This window comes from Homarus americanus, unplaced genomic scaffold, assembly GCF_018991925.1.
Source record: "Homarus americanus isolate GMGI-L3 unplaced genomic scaffold, GMGI_Hamer_2.0 scaffold55524, whole genome shotgun sequence".
Classification (NCBI taxonomy): domain Eukaryota; kingdom Metazoa; phylum Arthropoda; class Malacostraca; order Decapoda; family Nephropidae; genus Homarus; species Homarus americanus.
The window spans coordinates 203,596-225,030 of record NW_024714121.1 but is presented as its reverse complement, the minus strand read 5'-3'; the positions used below and the strand labels follow the sequence as shown (position 1 = coordinate 225,030).

The 21,435-nt window shown below is 43.3% G+C and overlaps 1 protein-coding gene across 4 annotated transcripts in view; it reads left to right on the top strand.

Moving 5' to 3' along the window:
* The window catches only part of LOC121875690 (insulin gene enhancer protein ISL-2B-like), a 317,957-nt gene that overhangs the window by 201,607 nt on the left and 94,915 nt on the right, over positions 1-21,435 (top strand). For all 4 annotated transcript variants that reach the window (XM_042380345.1, XM_042380337.1, XM_042380329.1 and 1 more), the window contains exon 4: positions 19,603-19,831. In XM_042380345.1, coding sequence (XP_042236279.1) covers positions 19,614-19,831 — 218 coding nt within the window. In that variant the 5' untranslated portion in view covers positions 19,603-19,613. The remainder of the gene's footprint in view (positions 1-19,602; positions 19,832-21,435) is intronic.

Below are 21,435 nucleotides of genomic sequence, written 5' to 3'. Positions count from 1 at the left end.
GGTGGCTGTAGGGTGAGGCCTGGTGGGCAGTAACACCAGGCCTGGTGGGCCAGTACAGTAAGGGTGAGGCCTAGTGGGCAGTAAGAGTGACCTGGTAAGGTAAGGGTGAGGCCTGGTGGACAGTAAGAGTGAGGCCAGGGTGAGGCCTGGTGGGCAGTAAGGGTGAGGCCTGGTGGACAGTAAGGGTGAGGCCTGGTGGGCAGTAAGAGTGAGGCCTGGCTGGTGCAGGTTGGTCACACCAGCCAGTACACCAGCACTCTTCTGTACTGTACTCAAGGGCCCGGTGGCTCTCTCTACAGTCACCTTCTGTATAAGACGAGTTATGATATTGGACAGTTTAGCCATGTATAGTGATCAGTCTTTATAAGTTATCACTGTTTCTTTGTAAATGATCAGTATCTCTGTGTAAGTGATCATTGCTTGTAAGTGAAGACTGATCGCATGTACATAAAACCCGCACTCATGTGGACAATGACTGGCGGTAGGAACGTAATCACAAGCTCATATAAGTAATACCTGATCGTATATACATAAAAAACTACACACATGTAAGTAAAAACCGCGTACATGTGAGTAATAACAGGTGCGGCAGCCATATAAGTGATGCCTGGTCACATGTACGTAAAACAAATACATATCTTGAGGGAATACCACGCACATGTAAGTAATATGTGGCAGTGTGTACGTCAGAGGCCACTAGTGTCAGGAGTCGCGTGTTTATTGGAATATTTACTCATTAGTTTCATACCTGTGGGCCGGGCTAGTCATCACCACGGCATTAACAGTTCAATACCAAGACTTGTTATAGTGCAATAAACTTTATTCCGTGTGTTATAAGCTGACTCACCGCCAGCTTTAGCGGGTGTGACTGACTGTGACTGCCAGATTTAGTTGGTGTGAGTGATTGCCAGCTTTAGCGGGTGTGATTCACTGGCACTTTTACCGGATGTGACTGATTGACAGCTTTCGCATATGGCTTGACTTACTATCAGCTTTACCGGTTATGATAGCCTGACTTACAGCTTTGAACCACTGCCAGCTTGAACATGTATCATCGCCTGACTTCAACTTGAACCATTGCCAGCTTCGCCATTTTATCATTGTCACCTTTAGTCCTCAGTATTGCCAGCTTTAGCGCGTTGTGTGCTGTCACCGGTGAGCTTATGTAGAAGGTGAGATAGGTGGTGGGGAATGGGGTGGGGGGGTAATTAGTTCAGCAGGGCAGCACTTCCTTCGCGCGTATGACATTGGGGTCCACAGTTAATTAGGAGAGATAGACTGGGCCGTGTGCGTGTGTGTGTGTGTGTGTGTGTGTGTGTGTGTGTGTGTGTGTGTGTGTGTGTGTGTGTGTGTGTGTGTGTGTGTGTGTGTGTGTGTGTGTGTGTGTGTGTGTGTGTGTGTGTGTGTGTGTGTGTGTGTGTGATTAACCTAGTTTTTAGCAGACACAGTTTGGATCATGAGTAATTAACCTTCGTCTGATGTTTTTTTTTTTTATTATGAGTTATTGTCTGATATGGCCAGCTAGTGTCCCTTAGCTGTTAATTAGTCTGATATCAATGTCAGGTTTATCCATCTAATGTGATTTACCTAATAACTATGCACGTCTGGTGGATAATTAAGGTGTCTTCACTGTATAATCTATCCATCTAATAACTCGTCAGTGGTAATTATACACATATGATTGTCTTATTTATTCATTTACGGAGTTTTATGTATAGTCAACTACGTCTAGTCACTATCAGAGAGTCTAAACCTCTAATCGTTATCCATGTTATAAAATGTTAAAAAAGTGTCATAATTATCCAGGTCAATTTATAAACATTATCACTGTGGATAATGAACACTGATAGGATATTAACAAGTGTTGGGATGACTTTAGCCTCGTGGCAGAGACTCGTGTAAAATAAATAATGGAAATGATAGTAATTAATATTAGATTGATGTGAAATAACAAAGACCCGACTTAGAGATATTAAAATGAACTAGTTATACCCAGTAATAAAAACAATAACATAATACCAGTAATAATAATAATAATAATAATAATCTCAGAGAAGGTAATACACAAGAGATAGATCATCATATAAAACTCTATTTTACTCTGATTTATTTAATAATTTACATAACTCCATAATAATAGAACATGGTACTAAAGATTAATTTCCTAAATATTATTAATTGGGTGATATTAACTCTAGTTTCTAATGGCTCTTTGAAACTTTAGCAACAGTAAGTAAATATTCATTATAATTGTCGTATATTTATTTTCCAGAAGTTCTAGTTAAAAAAACAACAACTATGGATGTCTTATTATTCAGAAATTATAAAAAAAAATGTCTTCAACTTTTAAATCGTACGTAATAAGATACTGGTATATAAATAAGATATATAAATACGGCTTTATTAAATTAAAGTTTGAGTCTTCATTACAATCTTTTAATACCAGTAGAATATTTCCCTTATTACCTTCACTACAGGGACACCAATTTTAATATTATATTTATGTAACGCCAAAAGATTTTATTCAGCGCAGAGGGAGGTCCGATGCACAAGTGGTTGATATTTTGTATTAGCTGTACCGGGAATATATACGTGAGGACTGTATTTTATGTATGATAAGCCCAGGTGACCGACGGAGCTAACTACAGGTAAAGATAAAGGTGAAAATATCCAATCAACGTTAGACTATTTTGATCATCAGGTGAAATGAGCTGGTGTGTGTGTGTGTGTGTGTGTGTGTGTGTGTGTATGTGTGTGTGTGTGTGTGTGTGTGTGCTAGAAGAGGTAGGGAGAGTGCGAAATGAGGTAGGAGAGGAAAGAAGGGTGGTGTGTGTGTGTGTGTGGCCACGTCGATAGAAAAAAGTATGTGGTTAGGCACGGCAAATAGAGTGCGTGGCTTGGCGTTGGGAGAGTGGGCGGCGGGGTAGGATTGGGAGGAGAGTGTGTGGTTGTTAATGTAAGGGAGAGAATGATTGCTACAAGCTGAAAGAAAAGTGCGTTGTGCGGGAAGAAATGTGTGGGGGTGCCAGAGAAGCAAGATTATTTGGTGCGTGAGGAGAAGGATGAATACTTGGTAGAGGAGGAGGAAGAGTGCGTGGTGCCAAAAGAGGAAGAATGCGTGATGCAGGAAGAGGGAGAAAAGTGCGTGGTGCAAGAGAAGGATGAAGAGTGCCTTGTACAAAAGGATAAGAGTTCGTGATGCGGGTAAAAGAGTGCGTGATGTGGGAAAAAGTGCGTAATAAAGGAGGAAAGGAGGTATAATGCGGAAAGGTGTGTGGTACAGGATGCGGTAAAATAAGTTGCATGAAGTGGTGCGGGAGGAGGAAGAGTGCGTAGTGAGGGAAGAAGGGCACAAACCTTGGGTTAATGCCACTATTTATTGCCTGCCTCTGACATCTCATTAAGCAGTGTCATGAGCCGCCTGTCATCGAGTGCCAATTAAGTCCGACTTATTGGTGGACTGATCCCCGGCCTGCCACGTGAGGTTGGGGGGTGTTGGTGATGGAATTAGAAAAAAGTGAGAGAAGCAGAATGGTGATGATGGGTGGGAGGTGGGGTGTTAGTGATGGGAAGGGAAGGGGATGGTGGGAGATGATGGTAATGGGTGGTGGAGAAAGGATGGGGAGGACTGGTGATGGGGAGGTGGTGGAGAAGAGGATAGGAGAGAGGTGAAGGTGATGTTGTGGTGAAGGAAACTGTACGTTGTAATGTTGGTTGGTATTGTGGTTGAGAATTGTGGTTGTGGTTAGGTTGTGTTGTTAGGGTTTGTGGTGAAGTGTGATGACTTTTTTGGCACCACACCAGCACCACCAACAGCAGCAGCAGGGCGGAGTGTCGAACCTGTAGGAGGCGAGATCGAATGTCCGTCATCAGCGTAATTATTAAGACACACAAAAGAAAGGACGGAGACGCGCGAGGCAGAAAGACGTCACCGGGGGAGACCTGGCTGGCTGGCTGGCTGGCTGGCTGGCTGGCTGACGAATACGACATCACCGGGGATCACTGTTAGTGGGTCAACGTCAGGTGATGATAGTTATTGTGACAATTTATGTTTGTCTTCCCCGACATTGTCCTGGGGAGAGAGATGGACCCCAAGAATGGTCGCCAACCCTACAAGGCTCCACGGGGCTGATTCCCATAATGCCTCTGATTGGTCGGCAATGACTACTCTGTATCGTCTATTGCTTCTGATTGGTCGGCAATGACAACCTTGAATCCTCTAATGCTTCTGATTGGTCAGCAGTAACAACTTGGAATCATCTAATGCCTTTGATTGGTCAGCATGAGACGATGGGGTCTTTTTATAGTTCCGTGTGGTCAACATTGACGTCTTCCTGGGCCTTATGGTGACTGACTCATTGACTGTGAGTCAGAGTTTCATACAATACTTGTGATTGGTCGACATTGTAGTATTATAATCTTGCAGTGCACTTTGATTGGCGGACGCTGAGATATTATAATCACACAGTACCTTTGATTGATCGACGCTGTGGTATCATGATCACGCATTCCTTTTGATTGGTCGACGCTGCGGTTTTATCTACCGTTGATTGGTCGACACTGAAGGAAACTAACAAGGTCTTTTTTGATTGGTGTTGAAATATCTTCGTATAGCTCTGAGTGATGTGTCGTTCCAAGTGAGATGGAGGTAGTGATGGAAGAGAGGGACGAGAGTGTGAGGTGGTAGTGGTGGAAGAGAGGGAAGAGAGGGACGAAAGTGTGAGGTGGTAGTGGTGGAAGAGAGAGAAGAGAGGGACGAGAGTGTGAGGTGGTGGAGAGGGAAGGAGGTATCGATGGTGCAGATGGAGATAAAAGAGAAAGGGATGTTAGGGAAGGAGAGGGAAATGGTGGAGATGAAAGCGGGAGAGAGAAGATATGAGGAAAGGGGAATTGATGGAGAGGGAAAGGAGGGTGTGGAGGAGAGGGGGGAACAAGGTGGGAGGGAAGTTATGTATTGTCATCAGTGTGCGTGGGAGGTAATCAAGGAGGAGGTAAGGGAGAGGAAGGGGAAGAGAGGAAGGTTTTGTGCCATTCATGGTCAGTGAAAGACGGAAGGGGAGGTCATGAAGGAGGGTGGAGGAAGGAAGGGGAATCATGACGGGGAGGGAAAGGGAGAAGGGAAGGTTGGAGGAAGGTGATGAGGGAGGTAATGAAGAGAAGGTGTTGGAGAAAGGTGATGGAGAAGGGAGGGAGGAGAGGGAGGGTTGCTAGCTGGCAGGTCACGGACAGAATAAAAAGATATCACTCATTTTCATAATTACTCTCCTTTTATGGCATGAGTTTGAGTTCCCCCCTCCTCTCTCCTCCTTCCCACCTTCACCCCCCCTCTCCCCTTCATCCTCTCCTCTCACTTCCTCCTCTCCTTCCCTCCCCCCTGATGTCTCAGCAACTCCTCCTCCTGATTACTACCTCGACTCCTTTGTTTTATCTCTCTCCTCTCTCTCTCTCTCTCTCTCTCTCTCTCTCTCTCTCTCTCTCTCTCTCTCATACTGTGCTTTCTTGTTTATTCTTTGCATTTTTCAGGTCTGAATTCGAAAGAGGTGACCATTCGTAGAAGAGCCAAGTGAGAGGCAGCTGAGAGGTGATAAGTGAGAGGTGAAATGGCTAGAAATGATGAGAGAAGATAATCTGACCAAGGGGGGGTTGTAAGAAGAGGGACGAGTAATTGAGGTGAGAGGGAGTAACGAGAAGGGATTACGACGAGAGGTAGTGGGGTAAGTGAGGAGGTGTAAGTGGAGAAAAGTAATGGGTGATGTCAAATGGGAGTAGTAGGTGGAAGGATAGAAGAGAAGTCACAGATGTCGTAGCTTTATAAGTTATAGTTGTTATCTACATACTAAAGGCTCTTCTAGCATAATTAATAGACTACCCATTAAACCACTGAACACACTACCTTTCTCACATATACCTCTAACCTTCCTCTTATATGCCTCCTAACCCTCTGCCCTTACCTCCCCTAACCTTACCCCTTAGCCACCCCTCCCCTAACCTTCCTTACCCCTTAGCCACCCCTCCCCTAACCTTCCTCACCCCTTAGCCACCCCTCCCCCCATCCCTTACCAACCCCCCTCTAACCCCTGTCCACATTTCATCCGTGTTATGTACTTTAATTATATTAATAAATCAACTCTTTTTTTTATCTTGTCCACGAAGAGAGGAAGGTGAAGGTAGGTGGTGGTGGGAAATAATAATGGAAAATGTGGAAGAATAGTAGTGATAGTGGTAATGGTGGTAGTAGTAGTTGTAGAATAAGTTTGTGGTTTGTGATCTTTTTCTCAATGCTTTTAATTTGCCGTCGCTTCTGTGTGTGTGTGTGTGTGTGTGTGTGTGTGTGTGTGTGTGTGTGTGTGTGTGTGTGTTGTCTTGTGTACCTTTTTCCTATCCAGCACTATTTATTGTTCTCTTTCTCTATTCTTCCTTATATAATTTTCATCTCCTTACCTCTCTCAATTGTGTCCTCTCTCTCTCTCTCTCTCTCTCTCTCTCTCTCTCTCTCTCTTCTACCTCTCTCTCTCTCTCTCTCTCTCTCTCTCTCTCTCTCTCTCTCCATCACACAGTAGGTAAACACCGCTCGGAGTAATGACCAACTATGGTTCAAATGTGACTTTTGCGTGTGGGGTAATACCTAGTCCACCACATCGCCTCCTCTTGGACCTCTCTCTCTACTCCACCACTCCTCCTGTAGTTCCCTTCAGTAGCTATCGTAGAACTTCTCCTCATCCTTTCCCTCCTGTAGTTAATAAATATAAGCCATATGTTTCTATAGAGGCTGTCGTAGAACTCTTGAGTATCATTCCAGCAGGAGAGTATCTGATACACAGGTCAACCGAGACTGGGGAAATATATATATATATAATCCTCTAAAAAAATAATAATAATAAAAACAACCTTTGTTCTATTAGTGTCAACGAGAACCGAAACCTCACAATCCCTTACTCATTGAGAGGAGAGAGAGAGAGAGAGAGAGAGAGAGAGACTGACTGGATAAACACTGGAGAGATTCAGAGATAAACCCAATGTAAATAGAAACGCAGCTCAATGAAATCCCAAAGCAAGAGAGTTTATGACCCTTGTTTCTCAGGGTAAAAAACATATCATATACAGCATATATAATGTTATTCTGGTTAAGCCTCTCTAAAATTCTACAGCATTTGGATGTGGACAAAATACGTCACCTAGATTTGCTGGGTGTGTGTTAACGGCCCTGCAGGATATGTATGTGTGTGTGTGTGAGGCAGGATATGTATGTGTGTGTGTGTGAGAGGCAGGATATGTATGTGTGTTTGAAGTGAGGTCGTCATTTAGAACGTGGTCGTGATTGTGGTGGTTTAGATGTCGTAGCTTGATGGAGAGTCGTAAATTATGAATAGTAGAAGCGTTTGTGAGGCGTTATTTTTTTTTTTTTTTGCCCGTTGTTGTGGAACTTGTCTTGAAGAGGTGGAAGGAAGTGGTGGTGGTAGTGGTTGGTGGTGGACTTGGTTAACATTATTATTTTGGTGATGTCCTTTTAAGCTACAAAACTCATTATACAAAACTCATTATACCATATTCTACCCTCGAACCTCTCCCCGATTATACCACACGAGCTATAGCCTAATATAATTCCATCTTATTCATTATACTCCCTCTCTATAACACATGTTCCCCAGTGATCCTTCAGTATACTACTATGTTAAGCATGGTAATCTACCATAATTATACTTATTATACTGTATTTATGACATATCTCCCCAAGTATACTAGATTACTTGTTATATCTTGACGTCTCTCTCTCTCTCTCTCTCTCTCTCTCTCTCTCTCTCTCTCTCTCTCTCTCTCTCCTCCCTAGTATGTAATGTAGTAAAATAAATTGTCAATATGAATTTGTCTTAGTGTTATTATTCTCACTGAGTTCTTCTTTCGTCTTCTTCCCCCTCTTTCTCCTGCTCCTCCTCCGCACTCCCAAAGAAGATTGTTATCAAGCGTGTACAGGTCCTGGAAGAACTGTGTCGTTACTACAATTTTCACCTCTTGTTATCCCGAGTAAATCTGGACAGAGCGTGTTAGTTAATAAACAAAATCCCTAGATTATGTCCGTAACTCACCTTCTTGGCTTCCTGTGTGTGTGTGTGTGTGTGTGTGTGTGTGTGTGTGTGTGTGTGTGTGCGTGTCCTAATATGTATTATCCCATTAAAGTTACTAAACGATACATTTAAATACATCCAAACAAGTTTATGAATAAATTATGGACATGTTAATTTTATAGGTATTGATGTATGAATTATTTAACATTACCTGTATGAATAGTTGATATACCTTATGTATTTTTTGTGTATACATTAATGTATTGTGTATCCATGCGAGTGTTATGTTGTAAGGATTATTACTGTATAAATAAATACAATAATCGTGTTGTATTGTTTAAGGAATTAAATTAGTTCCATAACACTATTGTATAAATTGTTGGTGTATATAATTTACCACCAGAATTATGTTGTATGAATTATTGTATTATATAATTAGTCTCAACTATTGTATTATTTTTCAATTATAAATAAATATTGTTGGTTAAATTGTTAAAAGTCTAATTAGCATTGGACTTGTGTGTGAATTTAGTCACGTGGTAACTTGTTCGTGTAAAAATTAACATCATAGTGTATAAATTATTGTATACAGTATGAATTAGTGGAAGATTATAGGTGTATAATTTATTAGGTTGTAAGCGAGTATTTGTGTAGTGTCATTTGTTGGATTATAGATGAACGATCCGGGTTATAAATTGCTTTGTTATATACATTTTTAAAATATCGATAAACATTAGAATCTTTGCTATATAAATTGTTGGGGGTGTAACTCAGCATTGTTATATACATCGGAGTAGTAATATGCACGTGTTATATAAATTAGATAAAATAATGAGTGTGTTATATAAATTGATGATGTATATAACTCAGCATTAATATAGTTTTTATATACAAGTTTCTGGAATATAAACTTACAGAGTGCTATATAAACTGCTATCAGTATAGGCTGGCCACACACTATTGGAGGAACGGCTACACTTTTGGAGGGAGCGGGCAGAGGGTTTAGGGGCGATTATAGGCTTAAATCACATGGTAGAGTGATCATTATGACGCTGCTGGCTGTGGGTGGGTTTGGGAATGTGCGTGCGTTCGTGTACACCACACACACACACACACGTCGGCTCGTGTGTCTTAGAAGCCGAAATGTAATGCAAATCGCAGAGTGACACGAAAATCGCTCATAAATCGCCGACTTTCCCTGCGGTTCACACGACTGTTGATCTGTGTGTGTGTCTGTCTGTGGCTGTTGAGTGCGTCCGTCCGTGATTGGTGTCCGTCCATTTGTAGTTGGTGTGTGTGTGTGTGTGTGTGTGTGTGTGTGTGTGTGTGTGTGTGTGTGTGGGCTTGATGGTGATGTTGTAGATATTTGATGTAGGTATTGGCATGGGTGTTGATGTAGGGGTCACGTAGTAGCTTGTAGCCGGCCCCTTGCTCGTGACCCGCGGCTTTTCAATTTATTTAATGAGTGTGTGTGGCCGCACGGAAAACGATTTGGGTGATGCCTGTTTATTTTTATGATAATTGACATGACATGGATTTAAATAATAAATATGACGCTAGTATGAGAGTGGATGGTAAAATGTGAGATAGAGAGAGGGGGGGTGGAGGAGGTAGTGGAGGCAGTGGTGGGTGGGGTGGAAGGGGTAGTAGTGGGTGGTGATGGGTGGGTGTGGTTGGTGGGAGAGGGACAGGTTGGCCGTGAGAGGGTAAGGAGGTGGATGGATGATGGATGGAAGCGGATGTTGAGTGGAAGGAAGGAAAACAGGAAGGAGTGCGTTTGGGGAAGGAAGGTGGAAAGATGAGGGAAGGTGCGGACTGCAGAAGAGACGTAGGGAGGGGAGTGTGGAAGGTAAATGCTGGGGAGATGTAGGCGAGGGGAGGGTGGGGGTGTGGGGGGGAGAGCAGATGGTGGGGGAGAGGGGAGGAACTGGGGAGGGCACATGGTGGGGGGTTGGAGGGGGTTTCGTGTCGGGGTCAAATCTTTTTAAGCCATCGCTAAGTCGTAAAGTTAATGCTGGTCTCCTCGTGGCTTATTGTGGGGTTATTAATTTAGTCTGAGTGTTGCAGTGTGTGTGTGTGTGTGTGTGTGTGTGTGTGTGTGTGTGTGTGTGTAGTGTGTGTGTGTGTGTGTGTGTGTGTGTGTGTGTGTGTGTGTGTGTATGTGGGCCACTGTCTGTGTTACACTAGTGGATGGTCTGTGTGTACGTGACACTGTCCCCACCACGGTCAGGGATTGGTTGGTAGTGAGTAGATCCTTGGAGTACAATGTCCAGTCATCTGTGCAAGAAGCCGACCCTCACAGTTGATTGGTCAGTTTTTTTCTATGTGGAGACCGATCCTGAAAGCTGATTGGTTAGTGTTTTTTTTTTATGTGGAAATCGATCCTAAAAGCTGATTGGTCAAGATTTTGCCTGTGAGACCGACTCCCACAGTTGATTAGTCAGCATCATGTGTTTTCCATTAAAAAATATTGGTTTGTATTTTTGCAACAAATTTTCTCAGGCTTCAGTGTCATAGTCTTATATTTAGGCCACACTCTTGGCTATATGCAGGTGTGTGTGTGTGTGAACAGGTATGTGTGTGTGCAGGTGTGTGTGTATGCAGGTGTACCCAGGATCATGCTAGCAAGGGGTCTTAGAGAGCCCTTGGTCACATCCACCCAAAAGAGAGACAGAAACAGAGAGGCCCGCCCCCAGCTCACCCAGCCTGCGATTCCGGTTGTCCACGACTATTTCCAGAAGTCATTTCCTCTATCGCCCATCCTCTCCTCCTGTCTTCCTCCCGTTCCCCTTCTTCCTTCCTCTCCTTCCTCTTCTCCCTCTCCCTCCCCTCCCCAATCTCCTGTACCAATTGTCAGAGAGTCTGGGGAAGAAAAAGACTATCTAGAACAAGGGTCGAGGCACACCCTACCCTTCCCTCCCATCCCTCCTTTTCTCCCTTTATCCTTCCCTCCCTTTCCTCCCTAACCTCCTTTTCTCCCTTCCCTCCTTTTCTCATTTTTAACTTTATTTCCTCCCTCCCTCCCTCCCCTTCCTCCCTCCCTCCTCCCTCCTCCCTCCTCCTCCTCCCTCCTCCTCCCTCCCTCCTCCCTCCCCCTCCCTCCTCCCCTCCTCCTCCCCTCCCTCCCTCCCTCCCTCCCTCCTCTCCTTCCCTCCTCTCTTCTCCTTTTCCCTCCTCCCTCTTTCCCTGTCTCTCCCTCTTTTCATATTTCTAACTTTCTGTCCTCCCCCTCCTTCCTTCTTTCCTCCTTCCTTCTTTCCTCCTTCCCTCCCCCCACTGTTCCAACTCCTCACTTTCTCTTTCTTTACCGTCACTCGTCCTTCCACTCTCTTCTTTCTGTATCTCATCGACTTGTGAGTGTTCCTCCTCTTCTCCTCCGCCTTCACGTTATTATCAAGTGTCTCTGTTCCTTATCATCCGTCCGTGCTTATCTCTTCTTTCCCTTTTATCTTCTCCCTCTTCCATCTGTATTTACCCTTCATTCCCAATACTTTCTTCATTTATTATTATTACTACTACTTCCCCCTATCATCCTTCTCCTCCTTCTCCTCCTTCCTCCCCTCCTTCAACTCCTCCTTTAACCCCAAACAACATTGTGACTCATTCTAATCCTCTTCTACATCTTCCCTTCACCCCATCTCTCTCTTTCAAAGCCTTCCACCCCTTACTTCTCCCTCCTCCAGTTCTCCTTTCCCATTATCATATCCCTTTACGCTGTCACTTATTCCATCCCTCTTCTGCAACAACCTAAGTCTTGCAACAACCTCCTCACCCCATCCTTCCCCCCATCCTACATCCCTCTCCAAACTGTCCATCTCTTGCAACCTAACCTCCTCCCCCCTCCTCAACTTTACCGTCTCCCCCTCCCTCTCTCTCCCATTTCACCATCCGTCTCCTGCGACGACCCCCCCCTCCGTCTCCCCTCCTTCACCCCCTCCCACATTTCCCCCCCTCCCACATTTCCCCCCCTTCCCGTTACCCATCTCAGAGACTGTCTGTCCGCCGTTTCATTAGTGTAATGCCGCGTGGTGTCTCAAACAATGCCCAGCAGGCGCTTTGATCCTCTGTCACTGAGCTTATTTGGGGGGAAGAGAGGGTTGGGGGGAGGGGAGGGGGGGGGGCAGTACGGACGCCTGGAGAGCTCTAGGAGATAGGTCTCAGTGGTTGGTTGACCCTAGGTTGACGTTGGCATGCCCTACCCTAGTCCTAGTCCGTTCTACCCTCCCTCCCACCTCTCCTGTGTGCGCGTGAGCGTGTGCGCGCAAGTTGGAGTATTTGTTCCGCCTTTATTAATTATCGCAAGAAGTGTAAAGGAGGCAAGTTTGATGATGGAAGCGCGGGGGTCTTGTCCAGGTATGTGTAAGGGAGGAAGAGAAGGAAGAGAGAGAGAGAGGGTGGGAGGGAGGGACGGACGGAGGGAGGAGTAAGTAATAATGGGCCGGGATGGGTGGCAGGCAGGTGGGTGTCGATTATTGGTGCTGCTGCGAGTGGGGGGTTGTGTGCTCACCAGAGTGTACGCGCGCGCTCACACACACACACACACACACACACACACTCACTCTCTCTCTCTCTCTCTCTCTCTCTCTCTCTCTCCAGGTAATACAATATTTAAACCTCCTTATTGATACCCAGTAATCATCGTACAATTAGCCCAGGTAGAAATAATCAGAGGAGACGATACCTGCCCCACACGCAAGCGATGACGATGATGATGATGCAAATATAAACTAATTAATTCAATAAGAGTATTATAGGCGACTGATCCTAATGAAATGTGGCCCTATTAATTGATTTTGTTTCATTTACTTGATTGGATTCCATAAAAAAAAAATTCTCCAAAATTGAACGTGTGTGATACTTAAGAGGGGGGGAGGGTTAGATAGGGGGGTAGTGTATGATACTTAGAGGGGGGTTAGATGGGGGTAGCGTATAATACTTAGAGGGGGTTAGATGGGAGGGAGCGTATAATACTTAGAGGGGAGGTTAGATGGGGGGCGTAAATTAAGAGAGGAGGGTGTGGGTAAATTATATTGTCTAATCAAAGTTATTGAAATAAGTTATAATAGTTAGCTAAATTATGAAGAAAAAAATTTAAAAAAATTAGTGAAAATATGTATTATCTTACCTTAATTAGGGGGGAGAGATAAGTTATATTTATAAAGACATATTAAATAATTACTAGAACTATATTAAATAAACAATACTGAGGAAATTTTTAAGAAAAACGATCGTAAAAATCTTTCCATTGGCGAGATTTCATATTCCACCTGAGAGCAGATTTTAATCGGGATAAATCGGCTCAAAGCCAGATAGATACAAGGCATAAATCCTTTCTTAATGGAGGTATGGTTTCTGTCGACGTGTATAGGAGCCAACAATCACAGTAATGACTCACCCGCCCGGTTCGTCATTAGGCAGAGTGCGTTCCCAAATTATAGTCGATTATCAGCCTTAATGATGTATAATCCTCTATAATCCTTGATCCTGAATCACCTGTATCGCCTAGGCTATGATCCTTGTTTGATTCTTGATATTGGACGTTCATATTTGACGTTTTGGGGGAGGTGATGGTGGGGGTAGTAGTAGTAGGAGTAGGAGACGTAGTAGTAGTAGTGGTGGTAGTAGTATAAGTAGTAAAAGTAGTAGTAGTCAATGGTAGTATTCGTTCAAACCTCAATATCCATCTTGCTTGACCTTGACTGAATAGTATGTCAAGCGTGAGGGGATGGTTAGTCTCTTGTGTACAATGTGGCTACAGGTAACGCGGTGACCCATTGTCGACCCTCCTTGTTAATATTTAATGGCCGTATGTAAATTAGTGAGCTGTTGTAACGTACTGTTAAGGACAGGTCTGATGGGTCTACGGATGAGCAATTAATATACTACTGAAGGAAGGTGTTTAAGGAAGGCATTGCACATAGTTGTTAAAGGAACGTTTTGCAACATCCAGAAATCCTTTACCTGGTAGAACTCGAAGTGAAGTTTGTTGATAATTCTGCCAAGTTTACAGCAGGGTGAAGTTTGAGTAGGTTAGGTTAGGGTGGGCTAGGTTAAGTTACTGTAGGTTAGGTTTGTAAAGGTTAGATTGGGTGAGTTTTAATGAGGTGAGACTGGGATGGGTTAGGATAAGGTAACTAAGGTAGACTAAGTTTGGTTAAGTTTAAGTCGCTTAGGTTAAGTTAGATTTGATTCGAGGAGGATAAATACAGGTAACGTTGCTCTCGGTTAGGTTAAATCGATCAAGCACACTGATATAGCTTAATAAAAGTCGGTTCTTTGAACACCGACAACATGGTCTTGTGGTTACGTGTGGGAGGCGCCCCGCTCTGCATCCATTACCGAGGCTACAAAAACACGAGTTGTCTTCAACACGGATTCTCTTGTTTTGATCTTGTAAAAACGTAAGAGCTTCTACTCCAACACCTGTGTGTGTGTGCGTCTCTCTCTTACACACACACACACACACACACACACACACAAATGTACGTTGCTGGCATTGACAATATACACCCATCTGGATAAAATCCCTGGGTGCCCCCAAAAACAACAGGAGAGGATCATGGGTAAGTTTTAATGTAAACAGCTCCCACCTGCCCAGATTTGGAGCCATTGTGTTTGGATTATGTTCACTGTGAACTCGGTAATTCTAGTGCTGTGAACGCTTGGGTGGGGGTGGAGGAGGGGTAGGGGAGTGGGAAGAGAGGAGGGAGGGGGGTTATCCCACGTCCAGTAACGCCCAGTTTGTGGGAGGGAAAGAGAGAGAAAAAATACAATATAATTTTCATGGCGGAAAAAAAAAATAATGTTTCATGTGATTTTTTTTCTTCTTTTAAATGTGCGTTATGGGAATTTTTTTTCTGTCCACTTCCGATGGTGGAATCTGATTAATTTTTTGTTCTTAGTTGTTTCTGGTCTTTATTTTTCTGTGTTTGTGAACAATAAAGAGTCTCTTCAGTTGTTTTGCTGACACGCACGCACACACACACACACACACACACACACACACACACACACACACACACACACACACACACACACAAATTTGGTAAGAAGCTTCTACATCCTCGACACCGGCTCCTACTACCACCTGAGATCCCTAGCCCGAGAATTGCTGTTCGACACCACAACCGCATCCAGCCCATACGTGCACGAACTGGTCGCTATAAGAACAGCCCAGTCCCAACCACTGTAAAAATTATCAATAACTTGTAATAGACCAGTGTATTCACTCCCAGTAAACACTACTTCTTGCACTGTCACTATGTTGAAATGCACTGTAGTTTGAGCTTTTCCCCATCCAGTTATTATATATCTTATTTGTATCACTTATGTTACTTGTATATTATTTGTAATTCGTAACCCATTCCCCAAATATGTAACTGTATATTTTCAGCCTTCTGGCTGCCAAGCTCTTTCAATAAACCGTTAATTATTATAATTATTATTATTACACACACACACACACATACATGTTACCCAAAATATCTTCCACTTACACCAAAAAATAGACATACATACACACAACAAAAACCTACACCCCTCACACACACACCTACACACCCCCACACACACACCCCATGCCCACCCACCCACCCACCCACAGAGCAGGAAGTTCCAGTGATAGGCTCACAAGCTACACATGGGTGACTAACCTAATCGTGCAATCAACTAATGCAGCGGTGACGGCCAGCTCGCGTCTAATGGTGATTTTACCAACGTGGGTCTCCAACTCTCCCTACCCCTTGACTCTGACCCTTATGTTAAGAGAGAGACAAGGGAGGTTTTTGCCTCTCCTTTAAGGGGTTGAAGGGTGGTGGGAGAGAGAAGAGGGATTGGACATGGTTCCCTTTGGTTCTCGAAATACTGATTTGATTTAGTCGAGGGAGTTTTTAATATGATTAGAAGCGATTGGATTTCTGGAGATTGGGGATGAGGGAAAGGGGGGGGGGTTATTGTTGATGATGGCGGTGTGATGGAGATCTTAAGCCCTGTGTCTTTGGTTGTTGTTTTTGTCGTGTTATTTAAGAAACTTGTTTTTTGTTACCTTTCTGTCTTTCGGCAAGTGATGACTTATTGACCTACTGGTAAATGCGTAAGGGCAGCACCTAATTTGCATGCTCACGTGTGTGTGTGTGTGTGTGTGTGTGTGTGTGTGTGCAGAAAATTTCCTCTAATAGTTAGTTTTTTAACAATTCTTTCTCTTTCGGTACCGTGATGGTTATTGGCCGTCTCGTAAATACACCTCATTTGCATACACCCATCTAACTAATATACATCTGTTTGTCTGTGTGTCTGTCTGTCTCTCTGTCTGACCATCCGTTTGTCGGTAAATGAGCGTGAGCCTCCGGGACCTTTAAACGTAGACAACACATTTGCACATCTGAGTAATTTATATTTCAGTGTTGATTGTTCATCTGGCTAATTTGCCCATGTAAGCAATTTGCATATGAAACTAATTTGCGTACCGAAAATTTTTCACTGATCTTAATAGGGGATATAAATCTACAGAGAGTATTAACATGTTTTTTTTACCCCCAGTGCAGTAATAGTGTTTACATGAAGAGTAAACAATAATAATTATACTTACAAAATATAAAGAAGTTATTACCTAAAGAAGGAAAATGGTTGAGAGAAAAAAACCCGTAGTTGATAGATGATAACAAGTACCAATAGTTGTGTTTAGATTATTGTGTTAAAATTATCTAGAAAAAAATATATTATAAATTATCAATAAAATTAACCCTAGTTTTATTTTTAGTAAGTTGTATAGATGTGAGGGAGAAATGTAATCTCTCTCTCTCTCTCTCTCTCTCTCTCTCTCTCTCTCTCTCTCTCTCTCTCTCTCTCTCTCTCTCTCTCTCTCTCTCTCTCTCGGCTACTCGCACCTCCACTACCACTCTCACCAGACCTTTATTTATAATTAAAAAAGAATGTTGCCCGCTGTCACAGTTGTTTTGTTTAGTGATGAACAACAGCTAAAATTAGTCATTGTCCCTCCCTCTCCCTCCTCCTTCCTCACTCCCCTCCCCTCTCCTTCACTCCCCCCTCTCCTTCACTCCCCCCTCTCCTTCCCCCCCCTCTCCTTCCTCCATTCTGTCTCCATCCTCCCTCCTCACCCCTTGTCTGCCCCCTTCCTTCCACTTCCTCCTCTCTCTTCCTCCCTTCTCTCTTCCAACTCCCTCCTCATTCTTCTCCTGCACTCTCTTCTATTTACCCCCCCTTCTTCTTCTCTCCCTTCTCTTTCTCTCCCTTCCTTCCTCACCTTCCCCTAAACAAATATGCTTAATAGTAACAGAAGAAAAAAATAATAAATATTTATATAAAAGTTAAAAATGTTTATTCAACCTTTCGTGTTTGTCTGTTCCTGAATAACTGATTTATTTTATTATTATTATTTTTATTATTATTTTGTATTTTTTTCGTATTTTTTTGTGATATTTCGTTTTATTTTGTATTTCATTTATTAGTGTTTTTTTTTATTTATTTTTTCTAGGAAGTGTTAATCAGGTGACGTGTGTTGAGTCGATCATCATCCTGGGCTTCGTATAATCTCTGGGCTCTGATTGGACTATGGATCGATCTTGATGTAATTATTTTATTTTTCGGTCGTGATTAATCTAGCTGTGATTATTTTTTTAGGGGGGTTACCCTGACTGATCCCTTCCTCTGATTATATTTGTTTGTGACTAACTCCGCTAGGATTACATGTTCTGGCGTAATGAAGGCGCCGCTATGATTATTTTTGGCCTTGGTTCGTTTAACTTGAATACTCTTGCCATGATTGGAATTTAATATAATTGCTATCATTATCTCTGCTAGTGATTAGTCTTTCCCTCATATTTTAAGTGTGTTGTTCATTTGAGTGCGTTTTAAAGCTTAGGAATATAAAGTTAATTTGTATATTATTAGAACTGTTATGCCCACGTGAATAATGTTTAGAAAAGCGTCTTTGTTTTAGCAGTAGAGTTTATTAATTAAGTTTATATATACAGTATAGGCGAAGGCGATTAGAATATATTTATATACGCACACTGGATAAGTGGAAGTCTCTGTGGGTCAGTCAGTCAGTTATTTAATTAGCCACTTAGTTCAGTCAGTCAGTCAGTCAATAAAGGCGTTCATTTGAGAGTCAGTCAGTGAATGCGTTTAAATGACTTATCAAACGTAACTTATAAAAATATTTTAACGTATTTATAATGTATTGCCACCACCACGTCATCATCTACCTCCCCACCACGTCATCATCTACCTCCCCACCACGTCATCATCTACCTGTCTCTCCTCAACCACCACCACGTCATCATCTACCTCCCCACTACGTCATCATCTACCTCCCCACCACGTCATCATCTACCTCCTCCACCACGTCATCATCTACCTGTCTCCCCTCCTCAACACCACGTCATCATCTACCTCCCCCACGTCATCATCTCCACCATCATCTACCTGTCTCTCCTCAACCACCACCACGTCATCATCTACCTCCCCACTATGTCATCATCTACCTCCCACCACGTCATTATCTACTATCCTCACCACGTCATCATCTACACCCCACCACGTCATCATCTACCTCCCCACCACGTCATCATCTACCTCCCACCACGTCATTATCCTCCTCACCACATCATCATCCTGTCTCCTCAACCACCACGTCATGTCTACCTCCCACCACGTCATCATCTACTCTTCTCTCTCGTCATCATCTACCTCCCACTATATCATGTCCCTCCTACGTCATTATCTACCTCTCACCACGTCTACCTCCCCACCGTCATCATCTACTGACTTTTCTGCTGAGTCGATGTAGGGGACAAACAACAACAACGTATATATATATATATATCTCTCTCTCTCTCTCTCTCTCTCTCTCTCTCCTTTGTTTATTAATGAGTGGTGTAGAAAAAGAGGCTTCATCATCCTCGTTAACTGAACAATTATAACCGGAGATCCCGTAAAGACAAGGAACAAAGTGAGCCTTACGCACGAGAGCCAAGCGTCACTCACTGCAGTATATTTAAAGTACTACCAACACTTTTCTCTTTATAATGAACTAAATTGAAACGTTAATTAAAGCAAGAACGCAAATAACGCAATAAATGCAAAAATAATCAGCGTAATTTGTGTTTATTTATGTTCGTAATTGGTAAAATAAACACGTGTAAATGAGACCGTTCGTGATAGGGCTTGCGTGACGTCACATGTCAACAAACATGACTGTCCCTGGTGCAGAAGTGAATGTAGGATGTTTCAGCCACGCGAAATGCTAACAAGACGGTTTTGTTTTGACAGGTAGTTAAGAGAATGAAAATGGCCTCCGTGAAGGTGTAATAAACAGTCATACACCTCAGTAACAAGCCATTTCTCCTCTCTGAGCGGGTACTGTGGGATGAGACTGGTCAGTAAAGTAACCACATGAATTGCTAATAAGCCATTTATCTTCTTTGGTCAGGTAATTAAGAGAATGAAAATGGCTTCCGTGCAAGTACAATAAACACACACATACATTACTAACAAGCTGTTTCTCTTGTTTGGGCAGGTAGTTGGAGGATGAGAATGGCCGCTGTGGAGGTGGGCAAGACGACAGGCAGCCATGAGTGCGGCGGCTGCGGCAAGAGAATCAACGACCGTTACCTTCTGAAGGCCGTCGACCGGTACTGGCACGAGGACTGCCTCAAGTGCGGCTGCTGCGACTGCCGGCTGGGCGAGGTCGGCTCCTCACTCTACAAGAAAGCCAACCTCCTCCTCTGCAAGCGTGACTATCTCAGGTAAGTCCAGCTGGCCTCTCGGACAAACCACAACGTCGGTCTTATAGTAACAGTGATCTGTACTGTAACGAGGAGTGGGTCTCAGGTAGTGGATGGAGTCCTTGGTGCTGGTTTTAGAAGGATTTTCAGGTACAGGAAGAAACCATCAGATTCCTGAAAATCCCCGGATACAGCAAATCCCCAGAATCCCGAAAATCCCCAGATATCAGAATAAACCCCCAGATATCAGAAAAACAAAACTCCAGATACCCGGAAGGAGGTTAATTAGGCGTGGGTGAATTTATTTTAAAGTTGTCATTAATTAAGGTGAGGTTTTCGTTCCAGGTAAGACGCTAGTTATTATTGTGGACGTGAGAGGGACTTTTATTTTTTTTTTAAATTAGACACTTAATGTTAAATAAGAAAGAGAGTTTTCTGGGACGGGGCTGTTACCTGCTGCTGCTGTTGTTGTCGAGTGAGTTGTCAAGGAGAGTTTTCTTTGTTTTCCTTCTAGTTAGATAGGGAGGATTGCTTCTCAGGTGAGGGGGAAAGTTTTTAATTAGGCTCCAGGTAGGATCAGAGGGAAGGGGAGTGAGAGGAGGAGAGGGAGGGGGGCGAAGCGAAGGGGTTTAGGTAACTGAGTAAAACAGGTGTTTTTGTCATTTGGTAAAATATGGTGTCAGGAAGTCGCATATTGGTAGCTGAAGAAGAGTAAAGGGAGGGAGAGGAGAGGTTGGGAAAGAGAAACGTAGAATAGGAGAGATAAAGAAGGGAGAATAGGAGAGCTAGAGAGAGAGAGAGAGAGAAGGGAGAAGGGAGGATGACATAGAAATATTATAATGATCAAGGCTGAGCTAAGTCGTATATCTTCACTGCTGTATGTGTGTGTTCTTAGATGCTGTTCTGCTCTTACCATGATTGACTTGAAGTTTGTTGATCACTATACTGTAGCAAGAGTGATAGTAATAGTCGTAGTAATTGTTGTTATGGTTGTGTTGGTGATAGTATTTATAGTAGTTGCAGTTATTTATTTAGTAATTTTAACCATTATATAATTTTCTCACTTTCGTTGCCTATAATACCTGGTTGAATGGACAATCAGGAGGTATATGCCACTCCAGGCGTCATCATCCCAAGCCAAACACAGCTCTTCACAGCTCAGATGTAACCCATACTCAGCAAGCCCAGCACATCCCTAGCACACTGTCAACAGAACCCTAACACACACACCCCAAACAATACAAACACAGTCTCCAAACACAGCCTCAAGCATCTCAAGTACGAACTCAAAACTCAGCCTGAAGCAACTAGTTGTTGTTGTTATAATGTTATTACTGCGCTTCAACAACGAAAGTCTTTAGGCGCGTAACAAGGTTAGTAATACATTAGTCCAACAACAACAAAATTATGAGAGATAGAACTGCCTCTGTAAGCCACAAACACGGCCTCAAGCAGCAGTAACACAAACCCCCAAACAAGTAACTCAAAACACAACCACAACCATTTTACAACCTCACCAAAACCCCTGAAACAGACCACACCACCTAAAACACAACCCCCTCCCCCCCTCCCCCCAAAAAAACTCACTCCAAACAACAGCAACACACTCCACTCCAGCAAACACA